General features: G+C 46.1%; 1 protein-coding gene across 1 annotated transcript in view; it reads right to left on the bottom strand.

The window, feature by feature from the left end:
* Positions 1-26571, bottom strand: part of COBL (cordon-bleu WH2 repeat protein) — a 346405-nt gene that overhangs the window by 121684 nt on the left and 198150 nt on the right. The window contains exon 11 of the mRNA XM_068973146.1: positions 9050-9232. Within this exon, the coding sequence (XP_068829247.1) occupies positions 9050-9232 (183 nt within the window). The remainder of the gene's footprint in view (positions 1-9049; positions 9233-26571) is intronic.

Genomic DNA, 26571 nt, shown 5'->3' with positions numbered 1-26571 from the left:
GTAACACAAGTCTCCCTCATCTCTCAGCTTAATAGTTAACATCACAAGTTATTTTCATCTCAAGGCAATAAACTGGAGATAAAGTACAAATGCACTGTCATGTTGGATTATATGGAGCTGAGTATAATGAAAGCCATAATTCAAATAATATAGGAAGCAAGAAAGCTTGAATAACCAAAATATTTGTTGAATTACTCCCACTTATAAAAAGATTCACAGTTGTAATTATCATAAAAGTAGGTGTATAATAACTGGATACTGGCTGCATAAATTAATGGCTAGCTGTTTATTCCACGTTTGTAGATGATGACAGCTAAAATTAGACACAGCACTGTTTAGCAGACTTCTACAAGTTACTACTTTTAATCAATGGACAGAGGTTAAAAAGTGAAATAAAGCTCTCATTAAACCGCCAGGGGTCACACAAATGAGATGTCGACCACTGTGGCTCCTGGGGTTATTTCTCGCTTTAATAGGTGAACTGAGTCACCCGAGCAAGGACCACAGCTCTGTACTAGTCTCTCCTCCTCAAGCAGGGGCTCCCAGGGGATGACAAGTGTCCCCTCCGCAACCCCCCGAAGGTGTGAGCTAATAAATGGGGTATTTCAGGTTTGTGCCCAGAGGGGAAAATGCCACCCAGATAAGGAGGCATCCTTTAACAGAATAAGCCTGCCTCAGCGGCTTGGCCCCTTTTCATAATTGATGTCTCTAGCAATAAAGTTTGATTTTAAAATATAATCTGCCTCCTGGTTTATGCAAGACTTGGTGGGGGGGCGGTGTTCAGCCCCTCTGGCTCCTCCACTCCCCAGGGTGCTATCCAGCTCTCCCCTCCATTCTGCGGAGCAGTCTGCACACCTAAGAAAACAAGGCTCAAAAGTGGAGTAACCTGCCAAGGTCATGTTCCCAGCAATGACAGAGCTGCTGGGACCTGAATCCAGGAAGCACCTCCAGGGTCCTTGCTCTGACCTCCACTCTGCGTGCCTGGGGCGGCTGTTTGGATCATGCCCATTTTGCAGTACTTCCCTGGTGGCTCAGACAGTAAAGAGTCTGCCTACAATGCAGGAAACCCAGGTTCAATCCCTGGGTCAGCAAAATCTCCTGGAGAAGGAAACTGCAACCCACTCCAGTATTCTTGCCTGGAAAATTCCATGGACGGAGAAGCCTGGTAGGCTACAGTCCATGGGGTCACAAAGAGTCGGACACGACTTCACTTTTCTTTCTTTCATTTTGCAGAGGAGGAAACCGAGGACCAGCAGTGAGCAGAAGGATATCCACCCACCTGTGTCCCCCACCCACGATCTGAACCCATGCTGATCCCAGGGCAGCCTCAGGGTAGAAATATCTGCAAACAGTAGGAAGGCAAGTCAGCTCGGTCAGCCTCTAAGACTTACTCTGTCTCAAACACAGACTAGCAGGCAGGAATGCCGGCTCTGGAAAGGGGCAGGGCAAGGGGTCACACCAGCCTGGAGTGAGGTGCGGGGAGGACAGTTTAGACCCCAAAGATGGAAGAGGGAGAAAGACCCCCCCCGGAACAAGTTGTTCCTCTGTTGATTCACGTGAAACTTCCTGGATCCCAGTGAGAAGTGGGACCTGCTCACTTCTCTTCACACTGGCTTGACCAAAGCGTTCATTCAGACTTTTTTGCAAGATGTTATGGAAAAACCTGAACAAACTTTTTGCCCAATCCAATAAGTTGCTTTAGGCCTCAGCTAATGGTACAGGATGATAGTAATTTTTCAATGGAAGAATCTCTCCAAATCTGTTAAAAAATAAAAAAAAAAAAACATATTGAGTAGAAACACTGCTCTCACATCTGATCGGTCCAAATTCTGGGCACACAGATGGGGAAGGTAGAGGTCTATGGGGTGTTGGTTCTCAAAGTGGGGTTCATCTGGGAACTTGGTGAACCTTGAGTTCTCAGGCCCCACCCCAAAACTACTGAATCAGAAACCCTCAAGGTGGAGCCAAGGTAAACATGTTTTCACAAGCCCTTTTGGGGTGATTCTGAGGCTCAGTCAAACTTGAAAAATACTGACTTGGCGTGGGGTGCCCTAAGGTATACATCATTCCTGTCTGAACATCCCGCATAATGAAAACTTCACTCAAGGCACTGAGACAAGAGGTGAAGAGCTGAGGCAGTGAGCAGTTCCACTTCTTCTGCAAATGACACACGGCTTCACCCATCTCCCTGATCTTTCTGCTGACTGGCTTGGACAAGGATGCTGTGCATTTCTCTCACTGGCTCAAACACCTCTGGGAAAACATTCTTGAGAAGTACTTTTAGAAAAAACAAAGACTCAAATCATGAATGTATAATGGCATAACAAATTCTATGACAAACATTACCTTTTTTAAAGTTTCAGATGACCTGGAAGATGGCTGAAAGTACTTTGCCTTTAAGATCCAAATAAATCAATACAGTTGCCCCCCAGTCTCCATGGAGGATGGACTCCAGGACCCCCTCAGACACCAAAACACTCAGGGGCTGAAGTCTGAAGTATAGGCATATAACTTGCGCACATTCCTGTGTGTACCTTAAATCATCTCTAGATGACATAACGTGCTAATCACTCATTCGTGTCTGACTCTTTGCAACCCAGGGACTGGAGCCTACCAGGCTTCACTGTCCATGGGATTTCCCAGGCAAGAACACTGGAGTGGGTTACCATGCCCTCCTTCAGGGGATCTTTAGATGACATAATAATAAAATGTAAATGCTACGCAAACAGTTGCCAGCAAATGGAAACTTTGCTTTGTGAAAGTTCCTGGATTTTTTTTTTTTCTGTTTTTGATCCACAATTGGTTGAATCTGAGGATGGGGAACACACAGATAGGAAGGGGTGACTGTACCGAATTTTTAATACTACTTGATAAGAAAAAAGTGTTTAAAAATATGAAAACCTAAGGATTCCCATTTTCCTATAAACTAGTCATGTCCTTGAAAATAATCCTTTCCTCCTGATTCAGGATATTCATGTTAGCAGCAGTTGCACATAAATAAGGCTTTCCAAATAAACATCTTATCTTTATATGGAAGGAAGTTCAGGAAGAAGGAATTGACGTTCTTCCCCAAAGATGACAATACATATTTGGGTTCCTTTCCCAGAAATTAGTAAATAACAAAATACCTCTCATTTAAAAAGAAGAAAAAAGTGTGTTCATAGCAAATGCTTAAATCGAATCCATATGCCACTCACATGCTTAAGAAAGGAGATGGCTGCTGTGAGCCAAATTCTCCACTCATTCTAGGCCAAATAAAACAGATTTCAGTTAAAACAAAAAAAAGCTTTTTTTGCCTCAGAGAGAGCTCTGTTCATCCTGCAGGGTCTACAAGCACTATTTATTTTTCATTCAGAATTCCCGCTTCTCTGCTTCATACACATTTTCCCCCTCAGGTTGACTTTATCCACTCTGTATAAGTACATTAAAATCTGAAAAACATAACACCTTCTCTGGATGGAACAAATTTTTAAAATGTTGAGGCCGCATAGCTAAGGAAACCATAAACGAAATGAAAAGACAATCTATGTACTGGGAAAAAATATTTGCAAATGATGCAACCAGCAAGGGGTTAGTTTCCAAAATATACAAACAGCTTCTACAATTCAGTAACAAAAAGACAAATAACCCAATTGAAAAATGGGCAGAAGACCTAAATAGACATCTCTCCAAAGATGAGATGTACATGAAAAGATGCTCAACATTGTTAATTAGTAGAGAAATACAAATCCAAACTGCAGTGAGGAATCACCTCACACCAGTCAGCAGAGCCACCATTAAAAAGTCTACCAACAATAAATGCCGGAAAGGGTGTGGAGGAAAGGGAGCCTGGAAGTTGGTGCAGACACTATGGAGAGCGGCATGGAGGTTCCTTAAGAAACTAAACGTAGAGCTTGCATATTATCTAGCAACCCCCATCTGGGGTGCAGATCCAGAGAAAACTATATTAAAAAAGGCATGCACCCCAGAGTTCACTGGAGCACTGCTTACAATAGCCAAGGCATGGAAACAACCTGAATGTCCATAATGAAAAACGGATAAAGACGATGTGGTGCACGCACACAGTGGAGTCCCATCAGCCATAAAAAGAGTGAAACGGTGCCATCTGCAGCAGCACGGCCGGCCTAGAGAGTGCCATACTGAGTGAAGGGAGTCACGAAGAGAAAGACACACCATAGGTCATCACTTCTATGTAGAATCTAAAGTACCACACAAATGAACACAGCTACAAAGCAGAATCGGATCCACAGGCATGGAGACAGATGTGCGGTTCCCAGGCAGAGGGGCTGGGGAAGGGAAGGATTGAGAGTTGGGATTAGCAAATATAGGCTAGTAGATATAGGACAGATAAACACCAAGGTCCTACTGTACAGCACAAGAAACTATATTCAATATAGAAAATGAACCTACGGTTACCAGGGGCAAGGATCAGGGGAGGGATAGTTAGGGAGTTTGGGATTGACATGTACACATTGCTATATTTAAAATGGGTACGCAATAAGGATCTATGGTATAACACAAGGAACTCTGCTCAACAGTCTATAACAACCTAACCGGAAAGAGAATTTGAAAAACGATACATGTATATGTATAACTGAATCACTCTGTATACCTGAACCTAATACAACATTGTTAACTAATTGTACTCCAACATAAAATAAGAAGTAAAAAAGTCTATGGTATTCTTAGTAAATATTTGTTAAGCATTAAAAAACCTGTTATTAAACCATAATGGAAAATAATATGAAAAATTATATGTATAACTGAGTCACTGCTACACAGCAGAAATTAAATACGCTATAAATCTACTATAGCTCAATAAAACTAAAAAAAATACTGATGCAGCATAGCATCTACATCAGTAACAATAAGCAAATACAATTCTTATTGAAAAAAGGCCCTATTATTTTGATACCGGAACTCACATTTTTCACCACTAAGAAATACCCTTCCCAATCAAAAACAACAAGACACCCCCAGAGGTAGGTGGTTGAAAAGTGCTAAATGCTTTAGGAACACTCTGTGTGTTATGAAAAAGTTCAGGATCTAACTCCCCACAAAATAAGGGGTGAAACACACCGCAGAACCCATGGGAAACAGCTCTGCATTCATGAGCCTGCAGTGTTTAGCTGGGCATGTGTACAAAAAAAGAACGTCCTGTTCGGTTTATTTTATCAAAAGACAGTTAAAGTATGATGGATAACACAAAATAAATAGTGGAAAATGTTTAAGAAATATACGAATCAAAATTGTTTTTGTTGTTCAGTTGCCCAGTTGTGTCCGACTCTGCCATCCCATGGACTGCAGCACACCAGACTTCCCTGTCTCTCACTACCTCCCAGAATTTGCCCAAGTTCATTGCATCGGTGATGCCATTCAGCCGTCTCATCCTCTAACACCCTCTTTTCCTTCTGCTCTCAATCTTTCCCAGCATCAGGGTCTTTTCTAAAGAGTCAGCTCTTCGCATTAGGTGGCCAAAGTATCGGAGCTTCAGCTTCAGCATCAGTCCTTCCAATGAATGTTCACGATTGATTTCCTTTAGGATGGACAGGTTTGTTCTCCTTGCAGTCCAAGGGACTCTCAAGAGTCTTCTCCAACACCACAGTTCAAAAGCATCAATTCTTCAGCGCTCAGCTTTCTTCACAGTCCAACTCTCACATCCACACATGACCACTGGAGAAACCATAGCCTTGACTAGGCTAGCCTTTGTTGGCACTGCTGGTTTTTTTTCTGGAATTGCTTTCTCTATAATCCAGCAGATGTTTTCAATTTGATCTCTGGCTCTTCTTCCTTCTCTAAAGCCAGCTTGGACACCTGGAAATTCCTGGTTCACAGAATGCTGAAGCCCAGCATGTGAGATTTTAAGCATGAGATTTTAAGCATGGCCTTACTAGCATGGGAGATGAGTGCGATTGTCTGATGGGCAGCACATTCTTTGGTACTACCCTTCTTGGGTACTGGGATGAGGTTTGACCTTTTCCAGTCCTGTGGCTACTGCTGGGTCTTCCAGATTCACTGACATAATGAATGCAAGACCTTGATGGCATCATCCTTTAGGAATCTGAATAGTTCTGCTGGAATTTCATCACATCCATTAGATTTATTAACAGCAGTGCTTCTGAAGGCCCACTTAGCACTCCAGAATGTCTGGCTCTGGGGGACTAACTACGCTGTCGTAGTAATCTGGTTCATTAAGATCTTTTTATACAGTTCTTCCATGTATACTTTCCACCTCTTCTTGATCTCTTCAGTATCTACTAGGTCGCTACCATTTTTATCGTTGATTGTGCCCATCTTTGGGCAGAACGCTTCCATGGTGTTGCAATGTTCCTGAAGAGATCGCCAGTCTTTCCCCGTTTGCTGTCTTCTATTATTAAGCACTGCTTGTTGAAGAAGGTCTTCCTGTCTCTCCTAGCGACCTCTGTGACTCTGCACTTATCTGGATGTGCTTCTCCCCCTCTCCTTGCTTTTCGCTTCTCTCTGTTCTGCTGTTTGTGAAGCCTCCTCGGATAACCACTGTGACTCTTGCGTTTCTTTTCCTTTGGGATGGTTTTGTTCGCCACCTTCTGTACAAGACTGCAGACCTTTGTCCATAGTTCTTTAGGCACACTGTTCCCTAGATCTCGTCCCTTGAATGTATTCATTACCTCTACTGCGGATTCATACGGGATTTAAGTCACACCTGGCTGGCCTATTGTTCTTCCTGGTTTTCTTCAGTTTAAGCCTGAATTTTCCTACAAGAAACTGATGATCTGTGCTCCGGGTAGGCTCCGGATCTTGTTTTCGCTGACTGGATACAGCTTTTTCATCTTCAGGTACAAAGAATATAATCAATTTGATTTTGGTATTGACCATTTGGTGATATCCATGTGTAAAGTCATCTTCTGTGTTGCTGAAAAAGGATATTTGCTATGACTAGAGCATTCTCTTGGCAGAATTCAGTTAACCTTTGCCCTGCTTCATTTTGTTCTCCAAGGCCAAACTTGCCTGTTACTCCAGGTATATCTTGAATTCCTCCTTCTGGATTCCAATCCCTGATGATGAACAGAACATCTGTTTTAGGTGTTAGTTCTAGGAGGTCTTCTAGGTCTTCATAGAACTGATAAACTTCAGCTTCTTCACCATCCTAGGGGCATAGACTTGGATTACTGTGATGTTGAATGGCTTGCCTAGGAAATGAACCGAGATTATTCCGGTATTTTTGACGTTGCACCCAAGTACTATATTTTAGACTCTCTTGCTGATTATAAGGGCTACTCTATTTCTTCTATGGGATTCTTGCCCAAAATAGTAGATTAAATGGTCATCTGAATTAAATTTGCCCATTCCCATCCATTTTAGTTCACTGATTCCTAGGATGTCAATGATTAATCTTACCATCTGCTGCTTGACCACATCCGATTTTCCTTAATTCATTGACCTAACATTCCAGGTTCCTATGCAATACTGTTCTTTGCAGCATCAGATTTTACTTTCATCATCAGACACATCCATAACTGAGCACAGTATCTGCTTTGGCCCAGCCATTCATTCTGGGGCTTCATTCATTCTGGGGCTATTGGTAATTCTCCTCTAATCTTCCCCAGTAGCATATTGGACACCTGGGGGACTCATCTTTTGGGCCTTTTATACAACTCATGAAGTTCTCACAGCAAATATACTGGGATGGTTTGCCATTCCCTCCTCCAGTGGGTCCTATTTTGATCACAAATCAAAACACTTCATCTAAAATGCACTGTGTTACAGGCTTTTCAGACAGATTTCAAGGGCTATGGCTGGACAAGCCAGTAGATGGGCACGGGGCGTCTCTGAGATCAAGGATAAAGAACACCCTGGAGGGACTGAGAGAGGTGGCCGGTGAGCAGACAGGCTGACGCACAGATAGACAGGTAACCAGGCCAGAAAGGAAAGGAAGTGAGAAGTCACGATACTGCCACAGAGCCACTTACATGACCACTAACACAATGCAGGGGTCAAGCTTTCCCTCCGGAAGGTGTAGACCTGGTTTCCAATTCATTCTAAGTAGAGTCAGTTTATGAATAAGCCCCAAAGAACCTGGACCTCAAGACTAGCAGGGTGTGATGCCAAGAACCAGATGAACAGGCATGGGTCAGCCAAGTGACCCCACGGAGTAGGAGGAAAGTGTGAAGACAGTCAGCTCCTGCTGGAGGAGAGCTGGGCTTAAAGGGGCTCCATGTAAATGCCCCCATTCATGGGGCGATGCCAGGAACCCTCTCAGCTCAGTGAGGAATCACTCGCCCTTCTCTTTACACTGCCGACCAGCCTGTATCTCAGAGTCTGTGTGGAGCAGGCCTGCTGCTGCCCAGGGGAGCTCAACTTCTGGAAGAGCCCAGAGCACACTGACCATCCTGACCACAGCAGGGTGTCATTCTTCCCACACCCCATCCAAATAATCTTTTTCCATGTCACACTTTAAGCCAGGAAACTTGTCAAATAATGTCCTGACCCCTGGGAAGGGAGGGTCTGATATTTCAAATCGTGTTTCAAGGCACATCATCAGGCAGATGAAGGAAGAAGCCCAGAGGGAGATGCCAGCTATGAGGATGCAGGCTCTGCCAGTCACCACGGGAGAGGCATGTACAAAGTCACTCTGCTCTGAAGGCCTCCCTAAATAGATGTCATGTCATGTAGCAACCAGCTTCTCATGCAAACACCTTCTCAGCTTTGCTGTGAATGTAGATTACTTGGGCACCTATATTACATTAATATTATGTGTCATCCCTATCTTAAACACACTTCAGATTCCTTACAGTGCTTGCAATTTTCTCATTAAGCAATCATGCGCTAAATTTCAAAGCTAATGATAAATGCTAATCAACAAGTCTAAGCCTCAGCACAAAAATAGTTTCTGATCTTCCCTAATTGAAGCAATGTAGCATCTCACCTAGACTTCTAAATAAAGCTTACATTTTCACCCTGAGCCATCTTGTTGCTAGAGCCACAAGCTTGAAGGATGACAGTACACACAGGGGCCTTCCAGAAAACTCACAGGTTCATTTAGCTGGTCCACTTGATGCCCTCTCCCTACCTTTTCTGATGTCTTGTCCTGCACAGGTGGCCCTGCGTGGGGCAGGATTGGAGGAGGGGGTGCCCGGCGCTTCTTCAGGTCCGACTTGACCGACACCCCTGAGATGTTGCCAAGAGAGAGGGATGGACCCAGGATAGCAGAACGTGGATTCACACACGGGGAGTTCGGGGTCGTCAAGCAGCCCTGTCGGAGGAAGAGACAAATATAAAACCTGCATTACTCCGAGATGCTTCTGGGTGCATGAATGTTCAGAGATGAAAACGGAGCACCCAACACCCACCAGAGCTTCTCCATCATCATTTTCACAGACAAACAATGTTTGAATCACGACAGCAAAGCCCTTCTATTCTCACTCTCCAGGGAAAATGACCACAGACCCCATTACAGGATAGGTTCCTGGTATGAGGTTTATTTTGCTAATCATGAAGGAAACAGCAAGACTGTGTAAACCTGTACGAGGGATTCTTACCAGCTAGAATCGTGGAAAACTCTCGACCTACGTACAGTGATGAATTTGCCTCCTTAAATTTGTGACCTGTCATCAGACCGAGTATTTAGATGCTGAGAAGGGGAAGGAACGGATCAACAGGTGTGTTTCTCCTGGAACGTAGAAGCGGCCCATCTTTGCCGTCTGGAGCAGCATCTCACCCGCCACCTGGAAGAGGCTTAGGTTTCTCCTAACTTTGGGAAGTTTCAAATAATTGGCAGGGTAGTGTAAACAGCCTGCCCTGGATATTTCATGTGACCATCAAATGCAGTACTTCATGACAGATCCCTAATTAACTGAAAACAAATTCGACATAACGCCCTAGTTAATTGCTCCCAAGGAGAAACGTCTACATCCAGGGAGCAGACTAAAGGCATACACGTGGTTTTTTTTTTTTTTTTTTTTCCAGTTTTCCCTCCTAGGTTCTATTTAGTGGAATAATGCCAGTGTTAGGGCAGGGAAGAACATTTAGATAACTAGCAGTCTAATTCCAAAATAAAACCGAAATGGATGCCCATCCCTTACCCTGCTATGCCCTCTGTCCTGCCCGAGCCCTCCCCAGAACCAGTGTCTCCACTCTACGTGGTCCACACTGAGGGCCAACGCAGTGGAGTGGTCAGGCCACAGATGAGGGGGACCCTGAACCGCGTCTCCACTCCACGTGGTCCACACTGAGGGCCAATGCAGTGGAGTGGTCAGGCCACAGATGAGGGGGACACACTGCCTGGACTCATGACTTTGCCACTGATAAGCTGTGTGACCTTGGAGAGGTTTCTTAACTTCTCTCTGCCTCAGTTTATCTCCTGCAAAATTGAGGTCAATAATAGTACCTCCATCCCAGAGAAATGGTGAGAACTAAATGGGTTACAATAGGTGAAAGAGGCTTAGAGAGTTCGAGGCACAAAGTGAGCATCCAGTATGTGCTAGTACGGTCATTATGCATTTGTACGTTCTTTTTTCTCCCTCGTTACAGTGTGAGCCCCATGAGGACGGCAATCATTCCCTTTGTGCACTCATAGCCAAGTCCCAGGCTCCCAGCAGCTCCTGGTAACTGGCGGGCCCTTGAGTCCACACGAGCAGGAGTGAGTGGGTGGGGAAATCTGCCCTTACATTTCAAATCAGGAACTTGTGGGTGAGCTATCAGCTCACCACATTTGAAATAAATATAGAAAGAAAACTCACCATTTTCAATAGCAGCCCTGTAAGATGTGCCCTCAGCCTATTCTGTTCTGCCAATTACACCATTATTCAGTTTCCTGAGAAGATTTTTGAGACTCAGATTTTCTTGTACTTAAATATTAACATCAAAGGAAAGCTGAATCCCTGCTTCTTATGCCAATTCAAGCTTTCCTGCAAGACGCTATCAAATGCACTGCTCATCAAAAGCTCATAACATCTGCTCAAACGCACTGCTCACCCTGCTCATAACAGATCAGGGACCCACAGGAAAGAGCCCTACACCCAGAAAACAAAACCCAAGGTCCCACAGAAAAATCTAAAGAAAAATGTCAGTGTTTCTTCCAAATCCTCGAGTTCTGCAGACGTCAGATGTATACTAAGCAGTTGCTAAGTCACGTCCGACTTTTTAGTGACCCCATGGACTGCAGTCCGCCAGGTTCCTCCATGGGATTTCCCAGGCAAGAATACTGGAGTGGGTTGCCATTTCCTTCTCCAGGGGATCTTCTTGACCTGGGGATTGAACCCACATCTTCTGCATTGCAGGCAGATTCCTTACCGCTGAGCCACCGGGAAAATCTCCTACTAAGCAAATGAGCCACTGCAAAATGAACTCTTAAATACTTGACCTGCCTTACATGCACCTCCACTGCAACTGTGAACACAGAAAAAGACAAAATAACTTAAGTGCACTCAACAGTGCCAGGTCTGGACGGTAAATGAAGCAAACCAGAGCAAGGGCTAGGCTGACCCAAGTCTGGAGCTGGGCACGCATTACACTGAAGGGCTGGCTCGCTCGCATGCCCCCACTGGACGGGGGCTGGCTCGCTCGCATGACCCCCACCCCATTCGAGAGGATACAAACTCATGCTGTGGAGGTTTGTTAAGGCCTGTGAAGCACAGCAGAGAACTCTGCCCACTGCCTGCATGTCTGGAGCGTGCCCAGACCCATTGGCAACCCTTAAACATGGAATTTGTGACAGGGTGCCTTGCATTCCCGACCCTAATTGCTTTTCTTCCCTCTTCCCTGTCTATACTGGAACTCCCAGTCCTTCTTGCCTCCGTCCTCACCACAACTACGTCTGCCTGGTAGAAGCCTCAGCACCTCTTTGAAGTCACTTCGGTCCCTTCCGTGCCCCGAGCATGTTCCCAGCTCTGTGCAGACACTGTTAAAAGCACTTCACAGCGCATCTATTTTATATCTATTTCAGGCTCTTCCTCTGTAACCCTGCTGCCCTTAGAGCACTGGGACTTCTGAGTCTGTCAACTCTTTCCTGAAGCGGGGGCGCTGCCTCAGCGTCCACCCTGCACACACAGGCAGGAAGGGCTCCATCTTTAAAATGGGGGGCCTTCCACTTACTTCACAGTTACTGTCAGCACCCAGTGTGTTTCTGCCATGTTGGCTCTGTCCCAATATGTGGCTTCCCTCTCCTTTGATAAGTATCTTTGGTAAGAATGATCTCATCAGGGCCACAGAGAGACGGCCTTGACAGCAGAAAGCTGGAGCCCAGGGCCACCGATCCTGGCCGCCTCCAGTCCTGACACCAGTCACTGACGGGCTTCACAGTGTCTGTGTCTCTGGAACAGAGCTGAGTTCTGACACAACAGGGTTTTCAGCCAACTCTGTTCTGCAGAGCACACACAGCTTTCTCCCTAACCCAGCCCACGCTTCACACCCCCAGTGTCGGTGTCCCCTGGTTCTCGGCCCATCAAGCCCCCTCTCAACGCTGAAACACAACAACGCTTCTCAACTTTCAATCCAGGGGCGGCCAAAACATCTTGGCTGCCCAGAGGATATTTGTGGTTTAACTCGTTTCCTTCTTTCCCCACTCTTGGAATTTGCACACACAATAAAGAAAAAAAAATCCACAGAATAATTTGGATAGAAACATTGCTCGGTATTGGATGTTGTTTAGGAGGCTTATTCATATCAGTGTGAAATAAGATGGTAAACCACACTGTGGCCCATGTAGCCTGGGGTCTAGACAGCCTGGTCCACGCCTCCTGTTCCAGTTGTGGGATTTTCTCCTGCTGCTCAGTGGCCAAGTTTCACGGGGAACAGACCACGGCTTGCCTGCAGGAGGGATCTCATTTCCTGCTCTTTCCCAAACTGTTCAATAGCATTAAAAAAAAATATCAAATCCTTTTCTCGTAGGGGAATGAGTCATACCTTCCTTCAAATGTTGGCAGAAAAATTCACAGGTTCTGGGTTTCATAGTCACATCAGATTTTCTTAGTTTTTTTCTCCTGTGATGGAAGCCCAATAAATCATTAAGAAAGAGCAACGGATGATGAAAATGGGAATAAAGCAAACCCAACTGACAGGGCCCACAAGGGGTCTCCTTGTTAAGACGGCTCATTATGTTGACCTCGCAAACAGAGAATAAAATCAGTGATCCTTGAGACTGACCAAACTGCCCAAATGACATTCTGTGTTCTCACTGGTGCCTACCTTCTCAAAGCTACGAGACCACCAGCTACAACCTCCACCAGGAGGTCCAGACCTCCGGCTCCGTGACCACAGGACTCGACTACAGGCTAAAATTTAACCATCCCTTCAGAGAATTTTTCATTGGTGGGGTATAATAAAGATGCCATCAGAAATGGAGGACACTGGTTCTCCTTAAGGGCCAGTCACCCTCTCTTTCCCACTAATAAATTCCTCTTTTCTTGCCTGACTGCCCGGCTAGCTCTCTTTTTCTCTGCATTCACCTTACACCAACCTTTAGGACCCAGAACTCGTGGGACTTCAGACTGTGGGGTACACACCTCCTTTGCAGTCACTGGAGGAATGAACTCACACTGCCGCTGACAGCCTACGAATTTATTACCTTCAGTATAAAATGATAAGATGGGACTTCACTGGGGGTCCTGTGGCTCAGATTTCAAGCTTCCAGTTCAGGGGGCCTTGGTCAGGGAACTAGGTCTTGCATGCGGAAACTAAGAGTCTGCATGCCACAGCTAACATTATGCAAGCTGCAACTGAAGACCCCACGTGCCTTCACCGAAGATCGAAGATCCCACATGCCTCAGCTAAGACTCGGTGGAGCCACATACAGAAACAAATACTAAAAAAAATTAAGATGATAATTTGATCCCATCTCACACGCACAGCTGGATGTGGAGGATCGGGAAACAGCTTTGGGATCTGTTGATTTTGCCATAGATATCTAATTTTGAATTAAATACATATGTTTGTTTTTGTTTGAAATGTAGTCTGTATTCTAGTGAATCCTGATCGCCTTCCGTTGTTATTGTAGCCAGAACACCACCTGCGGAGGCCTGCAGTGATGGTCCCCATAGGTTAGGGGCAGAGCTAATTCTTAAGGCTAAACCTGCAGTCACCCGCCCGCCCCTGGGAGCTCATGGCTTCTCAGGATGGCTCGACTGAAAAATAATGCATAACCGAAAAGTTGAGAATTATGTTTTATTCAGTGGACAAAACTGAGGACTTCAGCCTGGGACACAGCCCTTCTGAGAGCTCTGAGGGACTGCTCAGAAGAGCTAAGGTGGGGGGAGCCAGAATATATAGGGATTTTTGCAACTCGAAACATCAAAAGATTGCCGTTAATTGAGGAAAACCAGACATCACGCTTCTCTTTCTATGGGAAGACGCAAGAGTCTGGCTCACTGAAATCATCCCCTGGACATCCACCTCAGCTACCTGGAGCCAGCTTCCTGTGGCGTTTTCTCACCCTGAGTCTTCTCAGGGTCCGCCTTGGGGGCGGCTGCAGCGTTGCTGGTTCAGTGGCGGGGATCCTGTTTCCATCCCGAGCTCCCTCACATCTGAGTGGCTGTAATGTGACGACTTGATGACTGCAACACCCTTTGTTTACTGATACACCAGCCACATTTGTTTCATTGACACAGACCCTCTTGGCTTCTCTCTGGGGAGACGCACAAACTCTGGGGGTTTCCCAAGGAGTCGTTCTGAGAAGCCGTGAGCTCCCAGGGGCGGGTGGGTGACTGCAGGTTTGGCCTTAAGAATTAGCTCTGCCCCTAACCTATGGGGACCATCACTGCAGGCACAGTGGTCTCCACGGGGCCAGCACTGCCGTGAGAGCTCCCTATAGCCCTGGGGAAGGCTCTGGGAGCGCTGGGTCTCCCTAGAATGATTCTTGGGTTCACAGGGACTGCAAAGAGCAGGTTCCCCTCTTTACTCATTTACTCATAATCCATCGCGCAGGACGCTGAGAGTGCCCAAGGTGAGCATCGCCCTTTCCGTGGGGGCGCCACTGTATCCTCTGCTGGAGCCGCTGACGTCACCCGCCTCAGGCAGCTTTACAGGCATCCATGTCGCGGCTGAAACAGGAAGGGAGCTGTGAACTCTGACTAGAATATGCTTCTGAGACAAACGGGGCAATGCTGCGCTTGAAACATTTCTGTCTAAATTGTTTCAGGGACTTCCCTCGTGGTCCAGTGGTTAAGACTTCACTTTCCAATGCTGGGGGTGTGGGCTCAATCCCCGCCTGAGGAGCTTAGATCTCACATGCCTTGCAGCCAAAAAGTCAAAACATAAAACAGAAGCAATATTGCCACAAATTCAATAAACACTTTAAAAAATGGTTTCATAAAGAAGTAAGGAGGAAGAGTTATTTGTTCCCGTTTCTCAAAACTGTTCATTCTGGCAAAAAAAGACTACCGTGCGAGAATCAAGCACATGATAAAGTCGACCTTTTGACATGGTTGGCGAGGCATTCAGACAGAGGTTTTGGCCTAAATATTGAGGAAAATATTTTGGTTATAGTAAGTACAATCTGAAATAGCCATCGATGATCTTATCAGCATCACCTGCTTCTAAATTAGACCAGATATTCTTAGGACGGCATGGTTTTAGAGTTTTAATGGGGAGAAAAGCTGAGGCCCAAGGAAATGAGTTGAACTCCTCAGGATGCCTGAGCTCCTGGCGAATGGGATCCAACTGGTCAGTTCCAAGCGTCTTGCATGCCTCCTCTTCTTTCACCATGCTGCCCCCTTTTGAAAGATTTCAGTAGCTTTGCTTTCCTCGCTTTCTTTTTCCTTTCTCTCCTAGTTCCCTCCTTCCTTCCTTATTTGTTCTCTCTTTATCAAAAAATTCAATGAGAGAGAAGTTAGTCAGACCTGGTAGCACATCATCTTTTCTTCGGATACAGGTTTTGGCAGGGATATAAGGCAGGGCCACATGACAGAGCCTGCAAGGAGGTGGACCTCGCTCTCCCACCCACACTCACAGGGCAGCTCGGGTCTATCAGAGCTCCTCTGATGTGAAGGCAGGGAACACTGCTGCCCACCACGGCTACCAGCACTGCCCTGGATGCTCTGCTTGCTTTTATTTATCCTCAGAGCACAGCCTTCCTGAAGGACACACTCTTGGCTGAATCCCTCAGCCAGGGGGTACCCTGTCTTCCTGTGCCCTGGAAATCTGGCATCAGTTCAGAGCAAAGGGCGAACAAAGAGGCTGAAACCCATCAGCGTCGTGAGAATGAATCCTCGTGATGGACACAGACACAGACCTTAGGAATCTAGTTTCTACCATGTGATGTGAGTGGGAAATAGCCATTCTCTAGGGCCACATTCCTCGGAATGACATTGCTTTAGAAGATAACTTGTAGAAGCTATTTGGCCAACAAAATACTGCGTCACTGAAGATCTCTGACAGTTTCAGGCTTCAGAACAATTTCAGAGATCTTTCCTCTGTTGGTCGGATTTTTCCTTAAAACATACCAAAAACATCCAGCTGGCAGTATCTGCCTTCCAACTAAACTCGGGGACGACACTGAATACTCTGGAACTCTGAGCCTTCCGCTGCTTTCAGGACCTCCTGAAAACTTGTTAGCAAACACAGGGGATGCTTGGAATATGCTGACTACTCATAATTGACCGCTTTCACCAAGACCAGTTTAAGAGGGCCAGAAAGTTGTGAAAAGCTTGTGAATGAAAAGGAAACCAGCCTCGGTATAAGTCAGCGGTGCCTGGCCGCAGGAAGGTGGTGGGCGTGCTGGGACCCCAGGTCAGTGTGGAGGCTCCACAGCGGGTGTGGAGGCGGCAGGGGAGGAGGCATACTGGGTGAGGTGATGGGATGCTGAGCGGAGAGAGGTGAGTGTGACTGAGTGCTAGGCTCATGGGGACGAGGCAGGCCGAGACCTGAGGGCAACACCCAGACCCGCACAACAGGGTGTGTGTGTGTGTGTGTGCGCGCGTGCGCATCTGTGATGGCTTGCTGCGGTTCTATGTGAGATTTCAATGGATGCAAACTCAAGCACAGTTTTGGCAGGTGGGGGTGATGATTCCAATTCATATGAACCATAAAACCTTAATAATAAAGGTTTCCCTTTCAAATGTGCGAAGTTCCCTACAATTTTCAAGGTAGCAGACTTTGAAAGCTGACCTGTGAGTTCTGTTTACTAAAACTCACCAGGAGTAAGATTTCCTACATGGTCACAGTGGAGATAAATGAATAAAGGTATTGATTAGTGGATTTCTCCAAAGGACATCAAGCCTCGCATGTCAAGTGGCTCATGTGTGTTTCCTGAATACCGCAGGTTGGATCCGGCAGCTGATTGGTATTGGCTGGCTCTCAGAGCTGACGGAAAAAGACGCCTTTTCTCCATATAGAGACAAAACTATTCAATAAAATGAGAAAGACTCTCCCTGTAAGCAACCAGACGATTTCTAACACTCCTATCAAATCAGGAAGGCTGCTCTGTAAATCCAGATAACTGAGTCGTTAGATGGAGGAAGTCAAGTTGATAAAATGTCTTTTCTATAAAATTCACCTTCAAGTAAAGCAGTAGGGTTTTCGTTTTTTAAAGGAGCAGGAAGTGTGGGTGTGATTCAGTTGTCTGTTGGTTGAGGAGACCGGTTCTTCAGGGCACCGTCCAAACGCCCCCCTCTCACCTGCAAAGACATCCCTCATCCTTTGCTAACCACAGGCTTCACTCTGTAGAAGATTGACCCCAAAATTCACCACTGAAGATGGGACCCTTATGAGAAGGACCAAGGAAAAAGTCCAGTTAGAAAGAACACAGGGCAACAGCATTTTGCAGACTTTCCTGGGCAAACAGAGAAGGGTGGTCCCCCTTCCAGAAGGGAGCCTGAGCAAATGCTGGCTGAGAGTGGGGAGAATCAGAGCTGCGGGGGAAGGAAGGGATCCCACCCCAAACTGGAGCAGAAACAGCAGGGATGAGTGGGGTCATTCAGCTCCCACACACGAACCCATCTGATCACAGGACCATTCCGCCAGGTTGGTAATCACATGACCCTCTTTCACAGGAAGGGAAACTGAAGCGGAGAGAGTGGCTCCTCCAGAATCATATCCAGACAGTGTGAAGCCAGACAGGCTGGTGGGAAACAGAGGTTCTGAAACTTGGCTGCACACTGGGACCCCAACCCTGGAGCTTTGGAAGATGGGAGATGCCAGCCACACCCCAGATCAACTTCAGCATACACTCTGGGATGGGAGTAGGCATTTGATTTTTTTAAAGTATCAAAGTATGTATAACATAAGAGTTATCATTTTAACCACTTTAAAATGCGCAGTTCACAAGCATGAAGTGCATTCCAGATGATGCCCAGACATCACCATCCAATTCTAGAGCTGCTCATCCCTCTACAAGGACACCCTGGTCCACTCCGTAGCCACTGCCCATCCATCTCCCCAGCCCCTGGCGACCACCTGGTTGCTTTCTGACTCTCAGTGGACTTCCCTGGCTGCTTCACATGAATGGAGTCAAACAACACGTGGTTTCCAGGTCTGACTTCTTTCACTCGGCGTGAAGATTTCAAGCTTCCTTTGGTCTCAGCCTCGGTCAGAGCATCCTTTCTCATCATGGCTGGATAATCCTCCAGCCCAAGGATCGTGGGGGTTCCCACGTGAGACAAACCTCCACTGGGAACAACTGCACAAGATTTCTGCCCCTCAGACTTCCCCTCAGAAAAGCATATCAGGACGTGAATGCTGTTTCCAGGGGAACTTTGAATAGCTTCCATCTGATTTAAGGAGATCAATCATAAATTCTGGAGCTTTACTATTAATTAACAAAGCACCAGTGACCCACCCCTGATCCCTCTCTGGGGCTCCACTGCCTGCAGAAGACACAGCTGAACCACTGGGTGCCAACCTGGCCGTGGAGACAGGGCCTCAGGCCACACACGTTACAGCATCACCAGTAACGTCCACCTGTAAAGCTCTGCAGGTTCTGCCAGGCCACCTGTGATGTCCACCTGTAAAGCTGTGCAGGTTCCGTCAGGCCACCTGTGATGTCCACCTGTAAAGCTCTGCAGGTTCCATCAGGCAGCCTGTGACCTTCTCTTGCAGCCTGGGCACCCTGCCCTTGTCTGCGCACCTGACCTTTAGGGACAAGATTCTGCAGTTCTCCTGACTCATGCCCACTCTGCACTCTCCCTTGAAGACATTAATTCCTGTTGGAAATAAAAAGAGAAGGCAAAAGGTGACTGCAGGGGAGCTGCAGGAGGTGGCAACAGCCCAGAGGCCCAGGAGAGAGGAGGGTTAGAAGAGGGGACTTCGGATCAGATGCCGGTTTCCTCACCCCAGGCAGGGAAGAGAAGAAACATCAAAGGAGATTTGAGGGGTTCTGTCCAATCCTTTCACTGCCAGGTGAGCAAGCCAGGAGGAAAACCAGAGACTACAACAGTTACAGAACATGGCTGCTACGACCCATCAGAAAACTGGGAAGCGGATCTACCTGCTGCTGTTTGTCATTCCAGGAGACATGCAGGGCACCTCTCTTTCTGGGTGCCATATGGGGAGATAGCGGGGGTGTCTGTCTAGTAAACCAGACAAGCAGGCCGTCGTCCAGGCCAGGGGTGTCCATGCAGGCCTGACAGGTACTCAGAAGGGGAGGGAAGTCTGTCCCTCTGAGAGCAGAGTCTGGACGGCAGCCGGAGGCAGTCCCTGGGACCGTCTTACCTTGGGGTTTACAGGCTGGCAGGCTCGGCCGCCTCTCACTACCCAGGTCACACAGGGCAGGTGGACGGGGCGCAGCTGGAGCGATGGGGGCCCCAGAGGAAAGGAAGAGAGTCGCTGCTTTCTCTTTTCTTCTCTCAGAACTCAGACCCCCAGTGGGCACCTGTCAGCATCTGTTTCACCAACCGGATTCTAACGGGCTACTCCACCAGCCTGAAGCAAAAGTGTGGGTGCTCTTCCCAAGCTGGGGTACCCGCCTGACCTGCCCACGGGAGCCCCACTGCCATCCGTCTTCTCTCCCAGACACAGTGGCTTCTGAGACAGAGAAGATGCCGACACCCGGGAGGCTCTGTCCAGCCTCTCCCCTCGGGCTCCCCCCAGTGCCCCTGCTCTCCACAGCATCCTCTCCAGGAGCTCTGCCTGCCTCGAGCCAGGCTCTCTGGTTCTGACCCACAGCTGCCTGGGCTCTGCTCCCCAAGTAAGGGCCCAGGAACAGCCTGCGGAGGCCAACGGGTGAGTGAGAGCCAGCAGAGGTGGCTCCAGGGCGGCTGCCCACGGTGCCCCGCCCTTCAGGGACCCACACTGCAGGGGCCTCCACCCAACAGCACCCCACGCGCTTCTCAGGGCTCTGGGTATGTGTGTGCATGTGTGAGGAAACATGTAAACATACGCACACCCAGGTATAATATATATATAATTTAAATATACTATTACCTTGGGAATCCCTGGTGGCTCAGACACTAAGGAATCTGTCTGCAATGCAGGAGACCCAGGTTCAATCCCTGGGTCAGGAAGATCTCCTAGAGAAGGGAATGGCAACCTACTCCAGCATTCTTGTCTGGAGAATCCCAGGGACAGAGGAGCCTGTCAGGCTATAGTCCATAGGGTCACAAAGAGTCAGATATGACTGAGTGACTAACACTTTCACTGTTCACTATATGTTGTATATTACTATATATAATAATTGTACTTATTAGAATATATCAATGTACTATACTATATGATATACAAATAATATATCATTAAATAATATTACATACAATACATATAATACATAAATAATGGAATATAACTTATATAATATATAAAGAACCTGCCTGCCAATATAGGAGATGTAAGAGACATGGGTTTGATCCCCGGGTTAGGAAGACTCTCTGGAGGAGGGCATAGCAACCCACCCTAGTATTCTTGCCTGGAGAATCCCATGGACAGAGGAGCCTGGTGGGCTACAGTCCATAGGGTCACAGAGAGTTGGACATGACTGAAGTGACTTAGCAGGCACACACATATTATAGGACATATAATACGATAATATATATAATAAAAATCTCTTATGAAAATACTCAAGCCCTCACTTGACTTTAATGCAGAATCCTCAGCCTCTGTTTCTGGGCTCTTTTCCAACTCTCTGAGACAAGCCTCACTCCCCTTGTGCCAGGCCCATGAGCCGGCGCCCTCCTGAGCCTGAGGGCTGGGGTCTTCTCCCACCTGCTGTGAGTCAGGGTGAGTGGCCAGGGCCTGCCACCTCTCTAATGATGAGGTCGCTGTCAGCAAGGTCGCACATGCCTGGGTTCTGAACACCATGGTGGGGACTATCCTCCCCTCAAACATCAGTCACAGGCAGCTCCCTGCACCGTCCGCTCTTCAGGGTCACGGGCAGCTGAGGCCAGGTCACTGGCTCTTCCCCAGACTGCACTTCCCTCGAGAGTCCTGTGATTGTGTATGAATCTCACTCCACATGTGACCCCCGTCCACAGTCGGGCTACATTTTCTCTCCTGCTTCATGAGCAATTTTTAAACTGGCTGGTCCGTTTTATGAAATGAGTGAATCAACACTTTCTTCTTGTTTCTATGGTGTTCGGTGAATTTGCTAGTTCACAGATCTGAGTCACTGACAAATTTATTTCACTATTTCCCCCAGAATGTCTGGGACACAGATACAAAAGTCATCATTTTCTTTAGGCCTTGTCACACTTCTTTCTATGTAAGATGCTGGCAGTTGTCAGTCTCTAGGGAGGTACTTCTGTGCATGTTCACGCATGCTGTGCATAGCTGCACAAACACACACTCACAAACACAACCACACAGGAAACTCTGTACTTATTGCTTTCACAGAAGGCACAGGCATGGAAGGCAACGGCACCCTACTCCAGTACTCTCGCCTGGAAAATCCCATGGACGGAGGAGCCTGGTAGGCTGCAGTCCATGGGGTCGCGAAGAGTCGGACACGACTGAGCAACTTCCCTTTCACTTTTCACTTTCATGCATTGGAGAAGGAAATGGCAATCCACTCGAGCGTTCTTGCCTGGAGAATCCCAGGGATGGGGCAGCCTGATGGGCTGCCGTCTATGGGTTGCACAGAGTTGGACATGACTGAAGCGACTCAGCAGCAGCCCCTTCTTTTAGGGGAATCCACTGCCATGAGTGTTTTCACAGGGTGTCTTTATCTACACTTTCCGTTGTAAGGAAGAGCTGGTAAAGGCAGACATCACTGCAAAATCTAAAGCAACTTCGCACACAAATCAAGCAGCAGTACAAGTCTGCCTGGAAACGGCACCTCCTCTGGCCCTTGCTGGCTGGCCTGTAAGGGTCTCTGTGGCATTTCTGTTTCTCAGGTCTGAGATGGGGATGCTCCGGCTGCTCTAGCACAGGCATCCTCTAACTCAGCCCGGCTCAGGGATCCTCAGTGCTGGGCCAAACCAGATCACAGGCCTGTTTTCAGGAACCAAGACCCTCAGGCACACAAGTAGCTGAGGACCACCACGCGCCTGCCAGGGAGCTACCGTTACCTTGTTTTGTAAGGTTAAACTCCAGCATAGGGGAGTTGACCCGAGGCCCAGTTCTGTCCTCTTGGCTGGGTCCTGGCTCTTCACACTCCGGTGAGAAGCCCACAGCATAGACGGAGGCTGCCTTTTACTCGCGCATGGCTGACGCTAAATGAACGTGAATTAGGGTTTCAAATGCAGCCACCCTGTTCCTTGATAATATTGCACTGTTAAATTTGCTTTATTGCTGCCAAATATTACGACTGATAATTAAATATAGTTACAAGATATGTAGCAAACCATTTTCAAATAATAACAAAAAAGGATTGTCCGCATCATTATGCTAGAGCAAATGTAAATTAATCCCTCCACACGAACTTACTTACATCATAATATTTCATTACTGAATGGATTTCAGTTAATTAAGTAATATTTCCACTTACTAATTCAAATCAGAAATTTAATCAAAAATTCATGTATTAATACTTACATCTTATTACTGAAATATAATTAACTTTAGTAATTTCATTACTGAAATATTAATTAAAAATGGACACAAAATGTTACTAAATTGGAATGGCTGAGGGTTCTCCTGTTGCTTCTGTTTTTGGTTTATAGCATGTTCAGTTGCCTAAAGTCTCACACAGAAGCTTATGCGTGCATGCAAGCTAACTTGCTTCAGTCGTGCCAACTCTATGTGAGACTATGGACTGCAGCCCGCCACACTCCTCTGTCCATGGATCTCCTAGGCAAGAATACTGGACTGGGTTGCCATTTCCTTCTGCATGGGATCTTCCTGACCCAGGGACTGAACCTGCATCTCTTATGTCTCCTGCATTGACAGGTGTTTTTTTTGTTTTGGTTTGGTTTGTTTTTACCATTAGCACCACCTGGGAAGCCCAATAGACACTTATATTCTCTTACAAAGGAAACGAGTTAAATGGCTGCAAACAGTGCATTAATTTTAACTCAGATCATTTGCTGAGAGCCGCTCCCTTCCTTCCATCAAGAAAAGCAGCAGACATCAAGGCAGCGACAGGAGGAAGGCCAGACTCTTGGTCCCACTTCAGGGGCGACACTGGGGACCACCAGCTTCCAGCAAACATCAGCCTCCCTCCTTTGATTTCAGTCACATAGCCACCCATCAAGACCAACTTCCCAGGCTCTCTGCTGCTATCTGAGACTCTCTCATTGCATTCTCACTGATGCCATGTGAGTGGACATGATGTCCAAGCGACCTGCAGACTGGCCAGTAGAAACCCCTGTTCACAGTCATACCTTTTAATGGATGGACAGAAAGATGAGGGTGGTCATCTGGATTCTTCTGTCCTTGAAAGGCTAGTGGTTCCATCCCTGGACAGTTCCAATCCTGGAAGGGCTATGGTCAGAATCAAGAACCTCTATCTAAGTCTCTGAATCTAGAGAGCGTATTGTTATAGCTCTGCAGCCTACCCTTATCATTTGGCAGCAGTTGTCAAGAGTTTGTGTGCCATGGACACTAAGCAGCAGAAGCCCTGAACTGGTGCAGGCCGAGGGGAAAACGCACTATTATTTCCTCTACTTTGTAACTGATCCACTGTTTGTAGATATAGTGAGTGATCACATTAAGTCTAGTTAGCATCTGTCACCACACGCAGTTACAGAATGTCTGCTTTGTGATAAGAGCTTTTAAGATCTTCTCTCTTAGCAACTTTCAAATAGACAATACAGCCTCATTAACTACAGTTACCAGGCTTATACATGATGTCTCCAGGACTGGTTTATTAGCTGTTAGTTTATACTTTTTGACTCCCTTCACCTATTCTGTCCCCTCCCCTCCCCCATGCCTCTGGGAATCACAATCCGTTTTCTGCATCTGGAGCTCATTTGCATGTTTATTTATTTAGATTCCACATACAAGAAAGATCATATGGTGTTTGTCTTTTTTGTCTGACATGTCACTTAGCATAACGCCCCCACGGTTCATCATCTGTGTTGTTGCAAATGGCAAGATTTCATTCCTTTTTATGGCCGCATAATGTTCCATTCAATACCTGTGCCACTTCATAGCTACTTATTCACTGATGGATACTTAGGTTGTCTCCATATTTTGGCTACTATAAGCAATACACATGGAAGCATATATATCTTTTCAAGTTAGTATTTTTCTTTTCTTTGGGTAAAAATCCAGTAGTGGAATTACTCGGAGAAGGCAATGGCAACCCACTCCATACTCTTGCCTGGAGAATCCCAGGGACGGGGGAGCCTGGTGGGCTGCCGTCTATGGGGTCGCACAGACTGGGACACGACTGAAGCGATTTAGCAGCAGCAGCAGCAGCAGTGGAATTACTGGGTGATATGATAGTTTCACTTTTCATGTTTTAAGGACCCTCCCTACTATTCTTCATAGTGGCTGCACCGATTTACATTCCTACCAACAGTGCACAGGGCCCCCACTTCTCCACATCCTCACCAGCACTTCTTGTCTCTTATTTTCTTGGAAAGAGCCGTCCTATCAGGTAGGACATGATACTCATTGTGGTCCTGTTTGCATTTCTCTGAGGATTCGTGATGTAGAGCATCTTTTCTTGTATCTGTTGGCCATTTCTGTGTCTTCTTTGGAGAAATGTCTACTCAGATCCTGTGCCTAATTTTTCATAGAAGTGTTAGGGGTCTTTTTGCTCTCTAGTTGTGTGAGTTCTTTATATATTTTAGATATTAACCCATTATTGAATATATAATTTGCAAAATTGTTCTCACTCAGCGGGCCTCCTTTTCATTTTGTTGATGTTTCCCTTTGTTTCACAGAAGCTTTATAAGTAAGATTTGTGCATGCGTGCTCTGTCCCTTTAGTTGTGTCCAGCTCTTTGTGACCCCATGGACCACAGCGCACCATGTTCCTCTGTCCACGGGACTTCCTCAGCAGGAGTACTGCAGTGAGCTGCCATGCCTGCTCTAGGGGACCTTTCTGACCCAGGGATCAAATCTGTGCTTCCTGCCTCTCCTGTATTGCAGGTAGCTTGTTTACTGCTGAGCCACCTTCCCATAGTTTGAGCAACCCAGTCCCACTTATTTATTTTTGCTTTTGTCACCTACACTTTTGGTGTCAAATCCAAAAAATAATCACCAAAACTGATGTCAAGGAGCTTACCACCTATTTCTCTTCTAGGAGTTTCATGGTTTCAGGTCTGACATTCAAGTCTTTAGTCCATTTTTAGTTCATTTTTATTTACAGGGTAATATAGTGGCCCAGTTTCATTCTTTTGCATGTTTATCTTGTTTTCCCAACACCATTTATTGAAGACACTGTTCTTTCTATATATTTTTATGGCTTTGTCATAAATTAATTGACCATATATGTGTGGGTTTATTTCTGGGCTCTCTGTTCTATTCCATTGATCGGCCTGTTTTTATGCCAATACTATAATATTTTGATTACCATAGCTTCGTAGTCCAGTTTAAAATCACAGAGTTTTCCACTTTATTTTTCTTTCTCAGGATTGCTTTGACTATTCAGGGTCTTTTGTGGCTACTTACAAATTTTAGGATTGCTTTATCCATTTCTATGAAAAATGCCATTGGAATTTTGATAAAGATTACAATAAATTTGTCAATTGCTTTGGATAATGAGGATATAAATATTAATTGTTCCAATCCATGAGCATGGGGCATCTTTCCATTTATTTTGTCTTCTTCCATTTCTTTCAGAAATGCCTGATAATTTTCAGTGTACAGGTTTTTCACATCCTTGGCTTAAATATGTCTATATATTTTATTCTTCAACATACAATTGTAAATGGGTTTTCTTAGCTTCTCTTCCTGATCGTTTGCATTAATATATAGAAATGCAACAGATTTCTATATATTGAGTTTGTAATTTTGTAATCCTGCAATTTTACTGAATTCATTTATTAGTTCTAACAGTTTTTTGTTTTTGTTTTTGATGGAGTCTCTACAGTGTTCTATATTTGGTACCACATCATCTGCAAATAGTGATAGTCTTACTTCTTCTTTTCCTATTTGGGTGCTTTTTACTTCTTTTTCTTGCCAAACTGATCTAAGACTTTCAATAATATTTTGACTAAAAGTGGTGAGGGGAGCATCCTTGTCTTGTTCCTGATCTTAGAAGAAAGTTCTTAGTTTTAGCCTTGAGTTTGATGTTATCTGTGGGCGTGACATAGATGACCTTTTTTATACTGAGGTACATTCC

Source organism: Capricornis sumatraensis, chromosome 5 (genome assembly GCF_032405125.1).
Source record: "Capricornis sumatraensis isolate serow.1 chromosome 5, serow.2, whole genome shotgun sequence".
Classification (NCBI taxonomy): Eukaryota; Metazoa; Chordata; class Mammalia; order Artiodactyla; family Bovidae; genus Capricornis; species Capricornis sumatraensis.
This window is presented reverse-complemented; position numbering and strand designations above follow the sequence as displayed.